The sequence below is a fragment of the Olea europaea genome, chromosome 6, assembly GCF_002742605.1.
Source record: "Olea europaea var. sylvestris chromosome 6, O_europaea_v1, whole genome shotgun sequence".
In the NCBI taxonomy this organism is placed as follows: domain Eukaryota; kingdom Viridiplantae; phylum Streptophyta; class Magnoliopsida; order Lamiales; family Oleaceae; genus Olea; species Olea europaea.
In genome coordinates, this window is record NC_036242.1 from 13338954 (window position 1) to 13361624 (window position 22671).

The following is a 22671-nucleotide window of genomic DNA, read 5'->3' on the forward strand; positions in this document are numbered from 1 at the left end:
GTTAGAAGGGGTGTATTGAGAAAATAGTGAGACACGATAAATAAGCATTTCGCAAAGCCAGGAATAAGCATCCGACAAAGGGGGGAATAAACATCCCGCTAAGCCAGGAATAAGTATCTGGTGAAGTGAGGAATAAACATCTCGCTAATAGCTATTGGAGTCTTATAAGACGCTCGGATAGACGAGGTCTTCTAACTAAGCTCGACGATAGTTAGAGGGGAGGAATAAGTATCTTGCGAAATCAGGAATAAGCATCTTCTCCAAATAATTCTAACAAGATGTTTATTCCTCACGTCTCACTTTGGGAAAACAACGGGAGATAGAGAATTCACGATAATCAATAGTATGGAGCTACAAATAATCTCTTTAGACCAATAAATAATTGGACAATTGTCAACTCCAATATGTGTTGTACACCACATATTTATAACCAAAGAATCCCTAACATTGTAAGAGAATTAATATATGAAGAGTTTAATATAAGATGAAGTCCCAATACAATTGGTAAAACTAATAATGGAGAATTTGGGATGAATTAGGAGTCGAATTCTCCTTATACTCCTTCATGACATCTTCAAGTTTACTATTAACTCCCAATATTTATTCAACAGTATTTTCAATCAAAATACTCAATAGAATTCGAGTCACAATTCAATACTAACAAATAAAAAGAAACTGATTACGATAGATAAGACTTAGACAAGGTTCAGACATGCTACATCCAATTTCTAGCATTACAGCAACTTATTTAAAAGCCTACATTGTCCACCAGTAACATTGATTAATCAAATGGAGTATGAGTAGGAACCAGATACAATTTGTTTTTCTTCTGAACGACAAACCCAAGTTTCTCACTCATGTCAAGATCTTCAGGCTTCATTCCGTTGGGAAGTTTCCAGTTGAAGTGGTACAGTAGATGAGCAAGAAGAAACTCTACACTGGCTAAACCAAATGATATGCCAGGGCATATCCTTCTTCCTCCGCCGAAAGGGAGAAATTCAAAATTTGGTCCTATGAATTCAATGCCGCTGTCGGCAAATCTCTCTGGTTTAAAACTCTCAGCATCCTCCCAATATTCGGGATCCCTATTGATTGCAAATGCATTCAAGAGTACTCTAGTATTGATGGGTATATCATATCCATCAATTTCTGTATGCTCCCTGCACACTCTAGGAAGTAGCAAAGGAAGAGGCGGATGCAGCCTTAGAGTTTCTTTGATCACCATCTTCAAATAGCTCAGTCCCTCTAAGTCAGTTGTACGTATTCTCTCCTTTTCTCTAAGAAATCGTCTGAGTTCAGCTTGCGCTTTTTCCAGCACTCTAGGGTGTCTCATCATTTCTGTCATAGCGTATTCTACTGCTGTTGCTGAAGTATCTGTTCCAGCAGAGAATATTTCCTGTATAGAGTGGAGCAGCATTTTAAATTACAGCTGAATTGTTGTAGATCATACAAGAGCGGGCATTAACTTACCAGAAGGATAGCTTTTATGTTGTTGATGGAGATAGGAAATTCTAGCTCACTTCTCGCTTTATGTCTTAACAGAACATCGACTAGATCTTCCTCCCCCGAGTGACCTTTGAACTTCTCTTTATTTGCCAACCTCTCTTTATGCTCATCGATGATGTCGTTCAAGACATGGTCACTTTTTTCGCGCAGCTTCATCAATTTGGATTTCAACCCACTAATGACCTGAAGGATTTTGATTGAAGGATACAAGTCAGCAACATCAAAACCTCCAGCAGTGGCTGTTAACTCATTTATCACTGGAATCACCTTCTCCTGGTTCTTGAATCTATTTCCAAATGCTGCTCTGCTCACTACAGTATTTGTGTAAGTGAAGATCTTTTAAGTCAAGTCAATTGGTGAACTCAAGGACGATTGGATGGATTCAATGAGATTTAAGGCCTCTTCCTCATGAATAGAGCTAAATGATCGAACATTTTTGGCTGTCAGGAGTTCCAAGGTGCATATTTTGCGCATCTGTCTCCAGTATCCACCATAGGGAGCAAAAGCTATGTCTACACAATTATATGTGATGATCTCAGGTGAAAGAAGTTTTAGCCTCAATGCGAAGGCGAGATCATGAGTTTTCAACACCTCTTTGGCCAATCTTGGTGTTGATATGATGACTGCTGAAATTTCACCAAGCTGTAAATGCATAATAGGCCCATATTTTCTGGCCAAGTTTGTGAGGACATGATGTGGTTCTAAACCTGCTACTGCTAGGTGGTGCAGACTGCCAATTAAAGGCAACTTCCATGGACCCGGTGGCAACTTTGTTCTTCTTAATCTCAAAAATATCAGCAAAATGAATATGAAGGTGAAGGAGATGAAGATGGTGGGAAAAGATAGAATTTCAAGTTCCATTTTTTATCCTTGTATTCAGTTTTGTGTATTTGTAGCTTTTGAAAGTTTTTCTCCTTCTTTGGATTTCTACTGAAGTAGAGATTCCCATGTATTGTATACAAGGTTTGATACCTTTATGAGTGTGACCTTTAAATAGATTGAAAGACAACTGATCCTTGTTAAGATATTTTATTATACAGAACATTATTGAGGGTATTAATTAATTGATATCTCTAACAACACAGATCATTAAGAGTTTTGACAAAATTTTACATAAAATTTTTAGCATATTTTGATAAAAGTTGATATGATTTGTGTTTGAAAGTATATATAAGTTCTTGGATTCATGAAATGTACAATTAAATTGTAGTTTGACTAATTAAAAATTTGATAAAATTTTATCAAACAAGTACTAAATTTACAATTATAATAAAGCATGAAATTAGTAGTGAGACCTAATCTCGAGATTAGATTGTGTATTATCAAGGTGAAATGAAAGTTTATGTTGAAAAAAGTGATTTATCTAGCTATGAATTATTTTTCTGTAACTGTGATAGTCATTATCTTCTATATGATTGAATATATTATTATTTTTTGTATGAAATGGATCTTGAATTCTGAATTTTGGAAAAAGTAATATTATTGAAATGAACTTGATAGGAAATGTATGATCTACATAGTTTTATAAACTATTGGCCTACCTTAGTCGGCATGTCACCTCCTTGATGTTGGAAATTTAAAGCAATGAAGAGGAGAAAGATTGGTAATAACAAAGAGAAAAAGAATATAGATATAATTAAGAGGTTTGAACACGAAAATGATAACTTTATCCTCAAACGTTATTTGCCCTCTTCCCAATGCTTTTGAGGAGTTTCGGCAAATAGTTTGTAGGATTAAACAAGCCTTTGTGCGAAGAACACCAAAAGTAAAGTGTATCTTTCACAAAGAACAAGTGAAAATAGATATAGGATTGATTATGTGATAATTTGGGAGAATAATTTTGTGATGGATTTCTTAATTTTCTCAAGGGTATTTTTCATTGCAATTGGAACACTCATTTATAGGCTTTGAAGGGTTCCCACGAAATGGTGCAAAATTATGTTAAAAAGACACCAAATTCAAAAGAAAAACGATAAAAAATAAATCCTCAACGGTCACTTTGTATAACCATGCGACCGCATGGTCTATAACCATGCGGTCGCATGGTTATAGTGCAAGTGGCCCTCCCAGTTTCGAGAGGGCCTCATGCAGCCGCAGGGTTAAGCCCAAATTTTATTTTATTTTTATTAATTTTGAACAACTAAAATTCTAACACTTGATATAACCGAAATTTGAATTGAAATATGTTCAAGTCTCTAAGATACAATTCAAATTATATGTCACCTCCTTGAGTTTGGTTCCACTCTACAATTTAGAGGGACGAGAAATAAATGAAGTTTGTGCTTGGTTGCTTTTGAATTATTTATTTATTATTATTTTTTTTTTTTTGGGTTTAATTCCAAAATATTGGAGACATTTGCATCCTTCTTTTGTAGTTGATTATTGAACCATGACATGGGTATCCGTGGATGTTTCTCTTATGAGTCTACCACATTATATTGCGTGTTTTGTATTTGAGCTACACAAAATTTTGGAGTTTGAAAACTAGTTAGAACATGCTGATGAACTCTAAGAGTATACATGAATTCAGAATTAAGTAATTCCGAATTGAGGTCCATTAATCAGTAATCCGGTAATTCATCGCACTGTCAGAACCAATGTGATAAGTGTATTTTATATACTTATTCGATACTTAAGATAGTGATATTTGATGGTTCTTGTGACAAATTATATTCTAAATTTTTGCATTTTATATTCAATAGGTGAAATTCTATAAATGAAAAGGGAATTATAGGAATGGAGCAAAAATAGGCGAAAAATGACGAAATCAAAAGTACGAATACTAAATAGGCATTGGATGCAAAGTTTAGAGATTAAATTTCATACTTTGGAAGTGAAGGACTCGAATTAAATCAAAGAGTACATGGATTGCAACAAATTAATTGGGCAATGATTGAATTGCATTATAATAGAAGAATTGGACTTGCATTTGAAATACGATTCAATAGGCAACTGAATTCTAATCTTACAAGAAAGTGGGCTGCTTGCCATGTATGAACACAAATTAACAGGAACGGATATAGAGAGTGTAGAGATTAGAGTCCATTTTGAAGTCAATTATTGCGGCTAGGTTCGGAGTTATACACAAGGAAATATTGTGGCTGTAGGATTGATATATATAGGTACACGTATGAGACAAAAAAAAATAGCAGCCAATATTATTAAAGGAATGGACACGTACAGAAATTGATGAGCAACATATTTTTCCACGCACAAAAAATGAAGGAGATTACACAGAAGCCAAGAATTGCAGAAAACTGAAAAAACCAGAAGCACATGGAGAGGAAAGAGATGGCAACACGCAGAAAAACGGCAGATTTATTTTTGCAAATTATTCACGTTCCGTCAATTAATCAGATGATGAATTTCATAATTTTTTGCTTTTCCTTCATTAGTATGAGTGGCTAAATTTAATTTTGGGGCGAACAATGTAACTGATTTGGGAACTTTTGTTTCTTTGATTTGAGATTCTCGTTCTTTTATATTTTATGTGTGAATTTTAATTATATTCTTTATACTTGAATTTTCTGGTCAACTATTCAATGATTTCGTTAACAATAATTACGTAGAGACGCGGACTCAGACCACATATTAAAATTCGATATATTAATAAAACGTGTAGAAATTCCTATATTAATTGTTGCGGTCCTATAGAAATTCTTAAAATTGTTATTCCATTTAAATAATGTTGATTCGCATAAAAATATGAAATTGAATTATTTAAATAGGCTCAATGAGAACTCGAGAGGAATAAATTGAATACCGTAGAAGAATTCGATTGAATTCTACTTTAGTTTTATAAATCTCAATATTAGAAGTAAAGATGACCAATAGGTTAATTTTGTTCCACCCTAATATCCATTCATTACTTGAATTCTCAATTACTTTTGTTGCATTCACATTTTAAGTAGTTAGATTTAAAAATCACATTCAATTATTCTTTTTTTTTTTTTGTTTATTTTCATCAAATAGAAGTTAGAAATAATAAATTAAGTATTAAAGTATAGTCATCATGGGAATGATAATTCGGACTCAAAAGGTCTACTTTACTACTTGTTACGATCTGTCCACTTGCGGGATAAAATCGACAACAAGTTTTTGACGCCGTTGCCAGAAAATATTAATTTTAGTCTTAATTTATTTTTATTTTTAATTGTTATTTGATTAGTTTATTTTTATTTTATTTACAGAAAATTGTGTTCGCTGTATGCTCCGTGCTCAAGATGACGATCTTGAACTGTTTGATTTGAAAATAGAACGTACCTTCAGACGAAAATGCAAAGAACACAAACAAAAACAGCAACATCAAATGACTGACAATCAACATATTCCTATTCCTATTTAGCCAATTGGACAAGTGGCCGCAAGAGTAGTTGTGCAACCGAAACAACAACATGAGCAAAGGAAAGGAAATGAAGGAGATTTGCGAATCTCGATGTTCCTGACACCTATAGCAGCACCCACGCGCTCCAGTATCTTGTATCCAGACTTTGGGGTGAATAACTTTCAGATCGGGCCAAATAGGATTAATTTGATGAGCAACACTCTACAATTCTACGAGCTACTTCATAAGAATCCAAACATACATATCTCCAGGTTTCTCAGGAATTGTCAGAATTGTCATACTCTCGGAGTTAATAAGGATGCCATCAATCTACAATTATTCCTTTATACGCTGAGAGATGCAGCATAGGAATGACTAGATGCCGAACCTAATGAAAGTATTACCATATGGGAAGAACTTATCAGGAAATTTTGCAACAAATTCTTCCCACTAGCTAAAGTAGCAAAAATCAGACTGAAAATTCAAACCTTTAAATAGAAAGATGGGGAGAGCTATCACGAGGCATGGAACTGATTTAAGGAGTTGATGAGGAAGTGTCCAAATCATGGGATCACTATTGGAAATCAAGTGCAGTATTTCTACACGGGGCTTTCACCATTGTCCAAATCTCAAGTGGATTCCTCTGCAGGCGGATCAATCGTTGGGAAATTAGTGCAACAATGCATGGATCTGTTTGAGTTGATTGCTACTACTCATTTCATGTTTTTATCAGAGAGAGTGGTACCTCCAAAAGCAGCGGGAATATATGAATTAGATAGTACAACATCTACCAACACCCAGATAGTAGCTTTAACAAAACAAGTAGAGTTACTTGTAAAATTGCAAACATATGGAGCAAATGCAATGATAGCCAGTTTAGCATGTGAGAATTGTGGGAGAAATCACGCTACAGAGAGCTGCATGATGCTTACTTCTTTAGAGGAACAAGTAAACTTTATTCAAAATGACTTCCATAATTTCAACTCATATGGGAACAATTTCCAGCAAGAAAAAAGACCAAGTTTGGGGGGAGATGTTTCAACAATATGTGCAGAAGACGGACAAGGTGTTCCAGCAAATTGACACGAACTTTCAAAATTAGCGGGCATCCATGAAGAAACTAAAGACACATATTGGTCAGATAACACAACAACTTGCAGAATGCCACCAGGGACATTGCTAGGCAATACAGTGATAAATCCTAAGGAACAGGTGATGGTAATTGAAGTTGTGGAGAACGATCCCAAGGCCCCCGTGAGAGTTAAAGCATATGTACCTCCACTTTTGTTTCCCCAAAGACTTCGAAAGAAATTGATGGAGAAAAATATTCATGTCATAAATACAAAGAGAGAGGTACAATGGCTAGAGATTACTATAGAAAGACCTAAAAGAAAAGATGACTAGGAAGTGATTGATGAAGCTACATGGGTAGAAAAATCTGCACCAAACGCAACTGAAAATGGAGAAAGTACAAAAACATCAGCTGCCAAAGCACCAAGTCTAGGCAAAGCTTACATGCCTTCCATTCTCTTTCTTCAAAGGGTTTAAGAAGAACAAACAATACACAAAATACGAAAAATTCCTCGATGTTTTCAAGAAACTCTAGATCAATATTCCATTCATTGATGCGATACTCCAAATTTCAAGCTACACGAAATTTTTGAAAGAGATGTTGACAAAGAAAAGAAAGCTTCTAGAGTTTGAAACCATGGCATTAACTGAGGAAAGTAATTCAAGAGTTCAGAGCAAATTGAATGATCCAAGGAGTTTTACTTTACCAATTTCAATTGGAAATTCATGTTCAATTAATGAATTATGTGACATTGGTGCTAGTATTAATCTAACATCGTATTCTGTTTACAGGGAATTGAGACTAGGTGAAGTCAACTCAACATCAATAACGCTACAACTAGCTGATAGAACAATCACAAGGCCACGTGGCAAAGTTGAGGATGTACTCGTAAAAGTGGGAAATTTCATATTTCCTGTGGATTTCATTGTATTGGACATACTAGAAGATCAAGATAGTCCAGTTATATTGGGTCGGCCATTCTTAGCAACGGGACGAACCCTTATTAATATTGAGAAGAGAGAACTAATCTTGAGGGTGGAGGACAAGTAGGAGATATTCAATATTTACACCCAATATGAGAAATCTCCCAATAAAAATAATTGTTGTAGAATTGATGAAGAAGAGCCACCTGATCAACGAAACTGCCAGAACAGAAAACTAAATTTTGGGGAATTTCTTGGTAGAGATGGAAATGGAAAAATAAAAATTTGGAGAGTAAAAAAGGACTGCATAAATGAAAATTGGACAAACTGCAATGATGGAATAACTTGGTTCGAGCCATCATGATAAATTAGCAGCACGAAGTCAAGTTAATGACTTAAAAGAAGCGCTTCTTGGGAGACTCTTTTTCCTTTATTTATTTTATTTTCAAGTTATAGTATAGTTTAATTTATTTATTAGTTTATTTAGGAGTCATCACCCATATCCCTTCTACCTGTAAGCCCTTGAATTTATTGTTGATTAGTTTGATTGTTTGAGTTGTAACCCTTGTTCCATTTATTTAATTTGTCAAAATTTGATTTCTCAGAAACATAACGCCGTGTAACACTCAAACCAACATAGACCCAAGGGAAACATGATGAAGAATATTATCCAGTAATCACACATAGTGCTTCACACATTCAATAGAAAAATTTAGGGAGCAACTTCTTCCTTTTTTCCCTACCCCATTTATGTGCTTATTTATACTCTATGACATTGATGACAATGTCAGTTTTAAATTTGGGGGTAAAACAACTTTTAGTATTTGTTTTTCGTATTTTTTATATTTTTGTGTGTTCGTTTAAATAAAAAAATTGAAAATTTTAAAGAATTTAAAAAAAAAAATCTCTTTTATTCAATCGTGTGCTTGTGTGGGTTAGACAATCTAGTAGACAATAATGATTTAATTTGAGAGAATCCATTTCAAGTTTTCAGGCATACCCGGTCTGTGGTAGTGATACATTCCATTATCAAGGAAATCCAGTTTTGAGGTGAAAAATTCACCATAATATACCCGATCCATGCATAATATCATGAAAAATAGATATTTGGTGTTGAGTTGTGAACTGTGATAGGATACATGCTAGACTAATTGAAACTCAACCTTGTAAAACTTGATATTACAAACACACTATAATTGAGTTTGATATTATGATTAAATAAGTTGTTTCTTGCTTTTGACAGGTTGATCTAGTTGGACATAAATGCTTTACCTAATCTATATTAAATTATCTATACTTAGACCAAATCTAGCATAGTTTGGGGGTGATTTTACAGTTGTAGGAAGATGCGGATGCGAATGTGGATTTCATGTGTGAAAACTTATGTGTGGATTGTCTTAAACTAACATAATAAAACTCTACGAAAGTCTTAAGTTTGAGGTAGGTTTGTTTGAATAAGTGTGTGATAAGGGGTATTGTACTAATCAAGGGATATACATTTAAAAATTTTAAACTTCTCTCTGAAACTTTTATAACTTGAGTGATTAAGTCTGCAAGGGTATCTTGAAACCTGGTACCCTGAAGTCGTCTGACTTGGGAGTCATCGACATAAAGTTCGTTACAAGGGTCATTTAGAAAAAGCAATCAGTGATGAAGTTGCACTTGAAAAAAAATTCATTCTCTTCGAAACCTTTTTGACGTGGGCCAGTAAGCCTGTAAACGTATTTAAAATTCGATGCCCTAAAATCATCTTATTTGAGAGTCGTCGGCCTAAAGCCTACTACGGGGGTCATCTAGAAAGCTTAATGGAGAGAATGTAAAAATAATAATAATAATAATAAATAAATAAAGCTTGTGAAAAACTAAAAAAAGCAAGTGCATGAAAAGAGCAAAAGCACTAAATACCTTGATTAAGATCTAACACTAATTTGAGGGAATTTCACTTTTGATGCAAGATAATTAAGTGATTGAATATGATTTTTAAATCTAACTACTTAAAATGTGAATGCAACAGAAGTGATTGAGAATTCAAGTAATGAATGGATATTAGGGTGGAACAAATTCACCTATTGGTTATCTTTACTTCTAATATCGATATTCATAAAACTAAAATAGTGTTCGATCGAATTCTTCTATGATATTCAATTTATCTCTTTCGAGTTCTCATTGAGCATATTTAAATAATTCGATTCCATATCTCTATGTGAATCAACATTATTTAAACGAAATAATAGTTTTAAGAATTCCTATAGGATTACAGCAATTAATATATGTATCTCTACACATTATATTAATTTACCGAATTTTAATATATGGTCTGAACAAGAATCCGTATCTCTACGTAACAAAATCATTGTATAGTTGGCTAGAAAATTCAAGCATCAACAACATAACTAAAATCCACAGATAAAGTATAAATAACCAGAATCTCAAATCAAAGAAATTAAAGTTCTCAAATCAGTTACATTGTTCGCCCTAAAATTAAATTTAGCTACTTATATTAATGGAGGAAAAACAAGAAATTATGAAATTCATCACTTGGTTAATTGACGGAACGTGAATGATTTGCAAAAGTAAATCTGTCGTTTTTCTGCGTGTTGCCGCCTCTTTCCTCACCGTGTGCTTATGCTTTTATCAATTTTTTTGTAACTCTTGGATTCTGCGTAATCTCCCTTCGTTTTCTGTGCGTGGAAAAATATATTGGCAGCCTCAAAGTGTAAAAAATATGTTGCCATTAATTTCTGTACGTCTCCATTCCTTAAATAATATTGGCTGCTGTTTTCTTTTGTCTCATGCGTGTACCTATATATATCAACCCTACAGCCACAATATTTCCTTCTATATAACTCTTAACCTAGCTGCAATAATTGACTTCAAAATGGACTCTAAATTCTACACTCTCTGTATTCGTTCCCGTGTTTGTGTTTATATGGCACGCATCCCACTTTTTTGTAAGATTAGAATCTAACTGCCTATTGAATCATATTTCAAATGCAAGTCCAGTTCTTTTATTATAATGCAATTCAATCATTGCCCAATTAATTTGTTGCAACCCATGTACCCTTAGATTAAATTCGAGTCTTTCATTTTCTAAAGTATGAAATTTAGTCTCCAAACTTTGCATCCAATGCCTATTTAGTACTCATACTTTGGATTTTGTCATTTTTGCCCCTTTTTGCTTTATTCCTTCAATTTCCTTTTAATTTATAAAATTTCACCTATTAAACATAAAATGCAAAAATTTTGAATATAATTTGTCACAAGAACCATCAAATATCACTTTTTAGGCATTGAATAAATATATAAAATACGCTTATCAAATACCCCAAAACTTAAACATTTATTTATCGTCAAACAAAACTATAAACTAAATAATAATTAAACACACAAGCATATAAAAATATTTGGTTGGACAGTTTAGCTTTTTATCACAAGAATTGAGATCATGGTATTAAATCTACAAACCGTTTCAAAGTCACAATACCAAACCAATATCCACTCTTCCAATGAAAAATCGATGTGTGTGTTTGAAGAATTAAGTAGACATTAATGACTTCACAAGTTATTTCAATTCCCGACCCTTAATGGTCTTATATGTCATTTCATTACTCGTAAGATTCACACTCCCCCAAACTTATTCTTTTTCACTTTTTCCCCAACGTGTGATCTAATGTTGACTTATTCATTACTATCCTTACCCTCTCGAGTTTAGGTAGGGCGTTACTAGTTGCAAGTGTGAACAAGGATTCTCCAATATTATTAAAGGAATGGGCACACGCTGAAATTGATGGGCAACATATTTTTCACACTTTGAGGCTACCAATATATTTTTCTGCGCATAGAAAACAGGGAGAGATTACGCAGAAGCCAAGAATTGCAGAAAAACTGAAAAAAGAAGAAGCACACGGAGAGGAAAGAGACGGCAACACGCAGAAGAACGTCAAATTTACTTTTGCAAATTATTCACGTTCTGTCAATTAACCGGATGATGAATTCCATAATTTCTTGTTTTTCCTTCATTAATATGAGTAGCTAAATTTAATTTTAGGACAAACAATGTAACTGATTTGGGAACCTTTATTTCTTTGATTTGAGATTCTTGTTTTTTTATATATTATGTGTGGATTTTAATTATATTCTTAATGCTTGAATTTTCTAGCCCACTATTCAATGATTTCGTTAATAACAATTACGTAGACATGTTGATTCTTGTTTAGAGCACATATTAAAATTCGGTAAATTAATATAACGTGTAGAGATACCTATATTAATTGCTGCGATTTTATAGGAATTCTTAGAACTGTAATTTCGTTTAAATAATGTTGATTCATATAGAGATATGGAATTGAATTATTTAAATAGGTTCAATAGGAACTCGAGGGGGATAAATTGAATATCATAGAAGAATTCGACCGAACACTACTTTAATTTTATGAATCTCGATATTAGAAGTAAAGGTGACCAATAGGTAAATTTGTTTCACCCTAATATCCATTCATTACTTGAATTCTCAATCACATTTGTTGCATTCACATTTTAAGTTGTTAGATTTAAAAATCACATTCAATCATTTTTTTGGTTTATTTTCATCAAATAGAATTTAAAAATAATAAATTGAATATTAAAATATAGTTCTCGTGAGAACGATAATCCAGACTAAAAAGGTTCACTTTACTGCTTGTTACGATCCGTTCAATTACGAAATAAAATCGACAACACAATGCTGCCAAATTGTCAGACAATAGTTAATTCTAAATATTAAGTAATTAACTTGTAATTATCTAGATTTTAATCTTCTAGAAACTTGTCTGCTTGTGACTTATTTTATATACAAAAGTTACATGTAATTGGCTACACGTTTTGAGATCTTGGGAGAATAGAATTATTGGTGATTACAAAAATTGGGGATACTAATTATGTAGACAAATCGTTGGTGATTAACAACTGAAGTGTTGAATATGTGGGCAAATCAATGAGAATCAATAGCTTTAATAAGATTATTTTGACAGAGGAAGAATCTTCCATCTTATACCCTCACAAGATGTTGTTTCCACTGAAGACGCCAATCTTGAATTGAAGTAACTGGAAACAAATTTTTGTCATAGGCTTTGTGAGGACATCAGCTGTTTGATCTTGAGTGAAGATTTGTGTAACAAGTAAAGAACCATCAACAAGCTTCTCAGGAACAAAGCCATAGGCTTTTGTCAAGCTTGTGTTCATATTAGAGTGAAACATTGGATCACACTAAGATTGCTAGTATCAAGATTATCACAAAATTATTTAGGAAGTAACGATATTTATAATCAACAATTACAGTAGTCATCCTATGTAGTAGCTTGTTATTTGAGGTAACAATATTGTCAAAGCCCATGTTAACGTATCCGTATTTGGCAAAGTGGGTGGACATACTCGTGAAGGAAATGATCTTTACATGGAAATGAAAGAATCTAGAGTTATTAATGAAGAAAATATTGTAGATTATTGTTCCAAAAACTTTCCCTTTTCAGAAAGCTTAGGAACGAATATGTACGGAATAGAAAGATTCTAACCCCCTAAGTAAAGAACTGTTACAAATAATGAAGAAACTAGTAGTGTAGTCGTTGACTATGAATAGTAGCACTCGAATTTGGTAAGTAGAAAATGAAACTCTTGGAAAAGATTGGCTAGCCAACATATTTCCATAGTATCATATGCAACTGAGTGGTATTGTGCTTCTGTAGAAGACTTTGGAACTGTACTTTATTTGTGAGAATCACGTGAGATTGGAGTACAACCAAGGAAAATTACATTTGTTGATGCAATAATCTCGGTTCAAGCCTAATCAGCATTCGAGTAGGCTAGCAAAGGTAATTAGGAAAACCTATGAATCAACAAGGTAGTGAAGTAATTGCTTAGCTGCGGTCCAATGTGTTTGATATGTATTTTGCTTGTACTGAGCTAATCTGTTCAAGGTGTTAGCAAAATGTGGCCACGTAAGAGACAAATATTGCATTGCTTCAATAAGACTGTGATCATTTGATTTCTCACAAACGAACATAATCATGAAAAAGTAATAAAGTAGTGAAAAGAGTGTCGAACCCACAAGTACTTTGTGTTTAATAGAATTAAAATTAATTGCAACTTTAATCGAATAGCAAACAAATTGTGATTTTCTATACTAATCCATAAATTATCAATTAAACTAGTGAAAGTAAATAAATGTATTTTTCAAATATGTGAGATCGATTGCGAAGATGTCGAATTTCCATTATTATTTCATTTTTAGTCAACAATTAAAGTGATAATTTGAAATCATTCATGTTGGTCAATATTCCTAATTTAATTGAAAGTCTCTTTCAATAGTGATCAAATATATTTACCTCATGTGACTCTTCTATCTTTTGATGAAAGATGTAAATAAAAAATGTATTAACAAGTGTTAGAGCACCTATTGAAACCATATAAAACATAGAAATATATCTCTATCCTCTATCAAACATTACAATGTTTATTATATTATGCTCAAACGCTATTGTTTCTCTTGATAACAATAAAATCCATTAATAATTCAATTGATGATCAAACAATTAAAAAGAATGATAAAAACGATAATAAATATTCGCAAATCTAGTCAAATCAAATTAAAGTTAAAATAATTAATTTAAAACTAAAAATATCATAACAAGTGTTAATTTTATCCTAACAATGTATAAAACTAGGCTAGTATATTAGAATTACAAGAAATCATCACTACAACAAAAATTACTTTTTGCAACATTCAAAAGACAACATTTATTAATTGAGTGATGCTAAAAAGGTCTGTTGCAACATTCTAACAAGTGAATATTTTCATTGGTTAACGTGATTGAGTTCTGACAATATTTTTCAAATGCATGTTGCTAGTGTCACCTTTAGCAACATTCATTAAGTGTTGCGAAAAGTTTCATTTTTTGCAACGTTTATTGATATTGTTAAAAATGGTTCTATAGAAATGTTTAGTGTTTGTTGCTAAAACTCTTAATATATAGTCTTTTGCAATGTTTATTAATTGTTACAAAAAGTTTCACTTTTGCAACACTTACGTTAATTGTTGTGAAAATTTTCACTTTTTTCAACGTTTATTGACCGTTCTTAAAATATGGTCATATAGCAACTTTCATTGTCTATTGCTAAAACTTTTAAAATATAATATTTTGCAACGTTCATTGACTGTAGCAAACAATTTCACTTTTTGCAACATTTGTTGAATGTTTCAAAATCATATTTTCGACTTTCATTTCTAAGGCATTTTTTGTGTCACCTTTTAGTTCCAAATCCCTAACGCTATCTCATTTCTTACCGCCTTCATCTTATCTAATCTATGGCTTGGGCTTTCCAAATGTCACATGTCCACCGCTAGGGTTTCTGCCTTCCGCTTTTCTCTGCCACTCGTCGTCAGCTATGTTATTTTATAATTATGCTTGAGGGCCTCAAAATAATTAGTAGTCTAAGGTCTAAAAATTCTCGTAGCTGGCCCTGTCTGAACTATCTTGGAACAAGTTGTGTTGAGGTGCTAATAGGCCGGCGGGACAAAGGAAAAAGTGAAGTGGCAAGATCTTTAATAGAGAAGAGTTTAACCAAGGCATTAAAAATACATCGAGTGAATAATGGAGAGGGAAACATTGAATAAAAGATGGAGAATTCCTTTTTATTTACAAGTCGTCCAACTAAAACGTAAACAATTAATTAAGCTTGGTATATTATAAATAAACAAAGAGAGATCAAATCAGGAGTTGAGAAAACTTACAAAAATAAATGTCTTGAGGTCCTAAAACCATGCGAGGACTTGTTTATGGCTAAATAAAGATTGACGAAGGCCATATACATGTTGAGGTTGGGATTCATCAACAAAATTAGGAGGTTGAGTCATAAAGAGCTATTTAGATATATGACTGTGAAGAAAGGCATCATCATTAACATCAAATTGATAAATGGGCGAAAAATGAGACAGAGCAATAGTGAGGACCACCTTATTTTAGTGGGCTCGATTACAACGCCAAATGTCTAAGTGTAATCGATCGAAGGAAGTTAATGATAATCTTTTGTAACAAGACGAGCTATAGAGCGATCTGTACTACCTTTCATTTTGGGTAGGTGAGGGATACAAGTTCCTTAGTTTTTACCATTTCGAAGTTAATTAATCTCATAACACATGGCGTCTCTCCATTTGAGTTTGGTTATACTGGGCCGAGGGCCGGTGAAACAGGATATTTATTGGTTGAGTAGGAAAAATTTTCACAAGAGACTAACACATTGGTAACTTTAAAATATTTTGGGGGAGCTTAATAGAAACTCGGATAATTATTAAATTTAATGGCAACTATAAAGGATTTAAGAAAGTCCAATGGCGGTTCATAATAATTTATAGTTCAATAGTAACTGAAAATTTGGAGAAACTTCAGCGGCAACAGAGATATTTAACTCGAGAATATGGCAGCAGTAAAAGCGGAGGCGAATGGTGGTGATAGGCAATGGATAATGAATAATGAACCTATTACCATCTAAACAGGTAATGATCCCTATAAATGATAAATAATAATAATAATATAATTTTTATGAAACGTTAAAAAGAAGATTAATGGAAAATGAATTTTAAATTTGAAACAGAAAGAAAAATAAAAAGTAAAACATTTCATCCCCCCGAACCCTCCCTACCGCGTGGTACTCGAACCCAAATTTTGAATAGCGCCTGGCTAACCGTCGCATCACCATCATGTGCACATCATCTTTAAGAGATCAAATCAGGAGTTGAGAAAACTTACAAAAATAAATGTCTTGAGGTCCTAAAACCATGCGAGGACTTGTTTATGGCTAAATAAAGATTGACGAAGGCCATATACATGTTGAGGTTGGGATTCATCAACAAAATTAGGAGGTTGAGAGTCATAAAGAGCTATTTAGATATATGACTGTGAAGAAAGGCATCATCATTAACATCAAATTGATAAATGGGCGAAAAATGAGACAGAGCAATAGTGAGGACCACCTTATTTTAGTGGGCTCGATTACAACGCCAAATGTCTAAGTGTAATCGATCGAAGGAAGTTAATGATAATCTTTTGTAACAAGACGAGCTATATAGCGATCTGTACTACCTTTCATTTTGGGTAGGTGAGGGATACAAGTTCCTTAGTTTTTACCATTTCGAAGTTAATTAATCTCATAACACATGGCGTCTCTCCATTTGAGTTTGGTTATACTGGGCCGAGGGCCGGTGAAACAGGATATTTATTGGTTGAGTAGGACAAATTTTCACAAGAGACTAACACATTGGTAACTTTAAAATATTTTGGGGGAGCTTAATAGAAACTCGGATAATTATTAAATTTAATGGCAACTATAAAGGATTTAAGAAAGTCCAATGGCGGTTCATAATAATTTATAGTTCAATAGTAACTGAAAATTTGGAGAAACTTCAGCGGCAACAGAGATATTTAACTCGAGAATATGGCAGCAGTAAAAGCGGAGGCGAATGGTGGTGATAGGCAATGGATAATGAATAATGAACCTATTACCATCTAAACAGGTAATGATCCCTATAAATGATAAATAATAATAATAATATAATTTTTATGAAACGTTAAAAAGAAGATTAATGGAAAATGAATTTTAAATTTGAAACAGAAAGAAAAATAAAAAGTAAAACATTTCATCCCCCCGAACCCTCCCTACCGCGTGGTACTCGAACCCAAATTTTGAATAGCGCCTGGCTAACCGTCGCATCACCATCATGTGCACATCATCTTTAAATTGCCATACGCCCACATCTACCCCAATCCCTACTCCAAAAATTGCCTTCGCACCCTAGTTTAGGGCTGAAAGTCAGGGGATAAATAACGTCCCCCCACCCCCCACTCCCGACCCCGAGATTCCCAATGGTGATGGTGACGGTGGCGATGGTGTGTTTGAAAATTAAATAATATTTCGTTTTGTAGAAAAATGTCTTCCTTTTCTTTTAGGATTTTTATCTATTTTAAAAATTCTTTTTTTTAATTATTTTTAGTTGAAAAATATGGAGAGACAAGTTTGCCTCTTTAAAGTTGGACACATGCTACTCACGTGCTTAATTAACGAATTTTTAGATTGATTTCTTTGAAAGGTCCTTTTGTTGCATATTTTACCATATATTTGGAGTGACGATAACAAAAATAAAAGGTTTGAGATATTACTGCACTTTCCCATTAATTTTTTAAAGTTCGACAAATATTGAATCCTCAATTCATGGAAAACTCTAATAATGTTAAAATCGGGTTAATCGAAGACGGGCCATCAACAGAGTTTTAGAAATTATTGATTAATTTGATCGATTTATTATAATTTTTAGTCAAACCGAACAATTCAAAAGTTGAACAATTAGTCTATGTTAATGACTCTCGTTGATGTTCAAGTCTCTCTTAACTACTTGACACTAAAGATCACCAATCTATATTTTCAAAATTTTCACAATTTTTCGTAATGCAATGGACGTCAGCAATGATCCCATGTGTACGCAACTCAACAATCTTGCTCGGACCAGACGGGTCAAATTTTCCATTCTTTATTATTTACTTACTTTCTTAGAGGGCTATCATTATAAATTAGCATCAATTTTCCCCATTATTGATATCCTGAATGTAGACATAAGAATCGTAACATTTTTCTAAGACTCGCATCTATTTAGGAGTGTGAAAGATCTAATTTGAGCATTTTTAGACATTTTCAAATCAAACGCAAACGTAAACAATATGATTTGGTTTGATTTTAACTACAATTTCATTTTAAATTTTTTTCTCACCATCACCTTTAACTGAAAAGACAGGATCACACGATATAAGTGTCGAAAAACAAGAATAATTCAATCAAACAGAAAATAAACTGTAGAAAATTAAAGTTGAATACCAAAGATTTATTTTAGCCTAAGCCCAAAGTTTGGTGACCGGATCTCACACCTAAATCCCCCGTTAAGCATCCAAGAAAAGGGCTTATACTCGGTTGCACTAAAACGGCTCAAAATGGCAACAAAAGTTACAAATGTTTAGAGAGATGAAACAAGAGACTTATTTCACAAGTACAGTGACAGCTCTACGGAAATTCACCAAGAAATCTTCACAAAGGACTTTCGAACAAAATCAGAATCAACAACAGAGAAATCATACAGTTTCTCACATTATTCACTCAGAATATTACACAATTGAAGGTTTACACTATCACACCAGACTTAAAATAAGAGTAAGTAGAAATCAGACAAAAGAAGCAAACCCTAGCCCCTTCTTCTTTTTCTCTCAAGAACACAGAGAGCCAGACAAACGGAATTTGAGAAAACCAAAGGATCAGCCGTCCAAAAAATGAATTGTCTCAGAGAAGCCAGAAGATCATTCTAGATCCACACAATCCAATCCAGGAGAAAAACTTTACACTAATAAAAGCGTGCTTCTCAAAAGACAACTTCGGCAATAATAATTCTGGGAGCATAAAAAACCGAGAGAACCAGGGTTCGACTCCAACATTAACGTCATTGGTTTACTGATTGTATAATATATTTCTACTTTATTAACAAGGAAATTATTATACCTTTTTGGCTTGTCTCAAGATGAACTCCACAAGGGTGCCAAGTGAGAATGAAGTACCATGCAACGAGAGCCATGTGGAAGCATTGTGAGTCAGCGGTTCACACTGTAATAACACTTAAGGTAACCTGTTTTGGAGGTTCGTAATGAAACAGGCTTGAGGCTCAATGGGGGAGGAGAGTCCCTGTTCTAGCTTCGTCGATCATAAGTGAATGATTATGTACATCAATTTGCAACTGACTATGTATAAGTAGTATTACTCTTCTTTTTGACACCTCTCAATGAATTTGTAAAAGATTATGTAATTGGTGATTTATGACAAGCGTTTTCCTTTTTACTTATAGCACAGTGTTCAATAACATCAAGAGCACAAAGCCTAAATCTCCAATAGTTTGCTGAAAAGCCATTCAAAATTTAAAACCACACATTGATTTTTCAAGGTGAAAAAATCTACTCATTTGAGTTTCGAAGCACCTATTAGTTGCTAGTGTACTAGTTGCAGGGCATGATTAAAGGTCGACAAACGGCATCGTAGTAGTTATATAAGATGGGGGCATGAGACGTTCCCTTTGAGACAGTTTCATTAGATGCTTGACACGTTTTTCATCAAACGTGTTCTTGTATGTTTATATGTCCAAATGGATTGGAAATAACATCGAATTTATCCTGGTCATTGAGATTGGATAATATAGAACTGAGTACATGCTATAGATGCATATAGGATTGCATTTCATATAAGCAGACATACAGTGGATGAGACGAATCAGATAGTAGCAAAGTACTGATACTTTATTTGAAGTTCAACATTGACTACCAGTAATGTTGATTAAGAAAGTGTAGTATGAGGAGTAGGAATCAGATACAATTTGGTTTTCCTCCGCGTAGTGGTCCCAAGAATCTCGGTCATGTCTAGATCTTTAGCCTTCATCCCATCGGGAAGTTTCCAGTCGAAGTGGTAGAGTAGTTGGGCAAGAAGAATCTCAATATTGGCCAAACCAAAAGATATGCCTGGACACATCCTTCTTCCTCCCCCGAAAGTGAGAAATTCAAAATTCGGTCCTATGACTTCAATACTGCTGTCGTTAAATCTCTCTGGTTTAAAACTCTCAGCATCCTCCCAATATTCAGGGTCCCTATTGATAGCAAAGGCATTCAGTATTACTTTGGTTCCGATGTGTATATCATATCCATCAATTTCTCTATGCTCAGAGCATACTCTAGGAAGTAACAAGGGAGCAGGCGGATGAAGCCTTAGAGTTTCTTTGATCACCATCTTCATGTAGTGAAGTCCCTGTAAGTCAGTTTCATGTATTATTTCCTTTCCTCTAAGAACTTGTCTCAGTTCAGCTTGCACTTTGTTTAACACTCTAGGGTGTCTCATCATTTCTGCCATTGCAAATTCTACTGTTGTTGCAGTAGTATCTGTTCCAGCTAAGAAAATATCCTGTATAAAAGTGGAGCAGCATTCTAAATACATCATCAGAGTCAGCTAAATTACCGTAGATCATAAAGAGTGGGAATTAACTTACCACAAGGACAGCTTTTACACCGTTGATTGTGATAGGAAATTCAAGATCACTTGTCTCTTTGTGTCTTAATAGAACATCAAGTAGATCTTCCTCTACTGATTCACCAATGAATTTCTTTCTATTTGCCAACCTCTCTTTATGCTCATTGATGATTTCGTTCAAGACCCAATCACTTCTTTGGCGCATCTTCATCAATTTGGATTTCAACCCACTAATGACTTGAAGGATTTTGATCGAAGGATACAAGTCAGCTAGATCAAAACCTCCAGCAGTAGCGGTTAAATCATTTATCAGTGGTATCACTTCCGCCTGGTTCTTGCATCTATCTCCAAATGCTGCCCTGCCCACTACATTAGTTGAGAATGCAAAGAGCTTAGTAGTCAAGTTTATGGGCGAAAATAAAGATGATTGTATGGATTCAATGAGAATCGAGGCCTCTTCCTCTCGAATATCGCTAAACGATCGGACATTTTTGGCGGATAGGAGTTCCATGGTGCAGATTTTGCGCATCTGTCTCCAGTATCCACCATAGGGAGCAAAAGATATGTCTAAGTAATTATAAGTAATTATTTCAGGTGAAAGAAGTTTTGGCCTGGATGCAAAGGCAAGATCATGAGTTGTCAGCACCTCTTTTGCCACTCTAGGTGCTGATACGATGACAGTAGAAATTTCACCAAACTGCAAGTGCATAATAGGTCCATATTTCTTAGCCAGGTTTCTGAGGGCATGATGTGGAGCTGAACCAGCCTTTGCCAGGTGGTGCAGACTTCCAATTACTGGTAATTTCCATGGACCTGGTGGCAACTTTGTTCTTCTAAACCCTTTGAAATTACTGAATAATTTCAGCAAAAGGAATATGAACGTGAGGGAGATGAAGATGAGGGGGAAAGTGAAAACATTGGGTTCCATTTTTGAAAGGAGACAATTTGATCATTATAGTCAGTTTGGGGGTAATTATAGCCAGTCCAGCTTTCAAAATTATTGCTGACTTTTAGTTATTGAAGATTCCACGAAGCGGACGAATCACATGGATACAAACATATTATTTTGTTATAAACAAATTGTTACCGAGGTCATCATCCTTTGACTGTGTGCAATATAGTCGACTTTCTTTACCATAAAAAATGAGGCGTCTGCTCATCTTTTGTTGGATATTGGTTAAATAAATTGAGAATTGAAAATCGATTAAAGTTCGTATCGAATTCGGCCAAATACTCAAAAGCTCGACTCAATCCGTTTAGGCAAAATTGTTTGCCACTTCGCCGCTTCGGGGCGCATGTATTGAAGGGTATATTTGGCATTTCGAAAACCAATATCGGATGAATGAGAAATTACGAAAAAGACCTCAACCATTAGTGAATAGACACCTTTTCATAAAGGTGCATTGTTTGGAAAGGGTGCATAGTTTGGCCTCAACCATTTCGTCCACACCCCTTCATGGTCTATAAATAGGACCCTTTGGGTGTCCTATTCCTAACAGTTTGATATGCAAAAACGTCTCTCATCCTCTCTTCTATCCAAAATCAAAATCATTTCATTTATTTTGATTTTCTTTCATTTCATCTGTGGAGTACATAAGCCTACATTTGGTTCGTTGTACCTGTGTTTTTGGAGTGCTACAAACACAAGTGTAGCCGTTGTATCTTGGGAGTCGATTGCCGAAATCCGTAGGCACCGTTGCGGGGCAAATTCGACTTAAGGACAAAGAGTCCAACTCTTGCCTCGGCTTTGTCACCATCATTATACTTATTTC

The 22671-nt window shown here is 34.2% G+C and overlaps 2 protein-coding genes and 1 pseudogene across 2 annotated transcripts; 1 reads left to right on the top strand and 2 right to left on the bottom strand.

The window, feature by feature from the left end:
- Positions 1-579: 579 nt before the first annotated feature.
- LOC111395902 lies at positions 580-2498 on the bottom strand (annotated as a pseudogene).
- Positions 2499-7499: 5001 nt separating this feature from the next.
- On the top strand, positions 7500-9078 carry LOC111395184. The gene is made up of 4 exons (XM_023021184.1): positions 7500-7948; positions 8012-8117; positions 8820-8875; positions 9069-9078. The coding sequence occupies exons 1-4, from the start codon at positions 7500-7502 to the stop codon at positions 9076-9078; spliced, it is 621 nt and encodes a 206-aa protein (XP_022876952.1).
- Positions 9079-20032: 10954 nt separating this feature from the next.
- On the bottom strand, positions 20033-21840 carry LOC111395903 (premnaspirodiene oxygenase-like). Its single transcript, XM_023022119.1, has 2 exons — positions 20919-21840; positions 20033-20833 (listed from the first exon to the last, which is right to left on the bottom strand). Exons 1-2 carry the CDS (start codon positions 21825-21827, stop codon positions 20216-20218), a joined length of 1527 nt encoding a protein of 508 aa, XP_022877887.1. The 5' UTR covers positions 21828-21840; the 3' UTR covers positions 20033-20215.
- Positions 21841-22671: the final 831 nt, after the last annotated feature.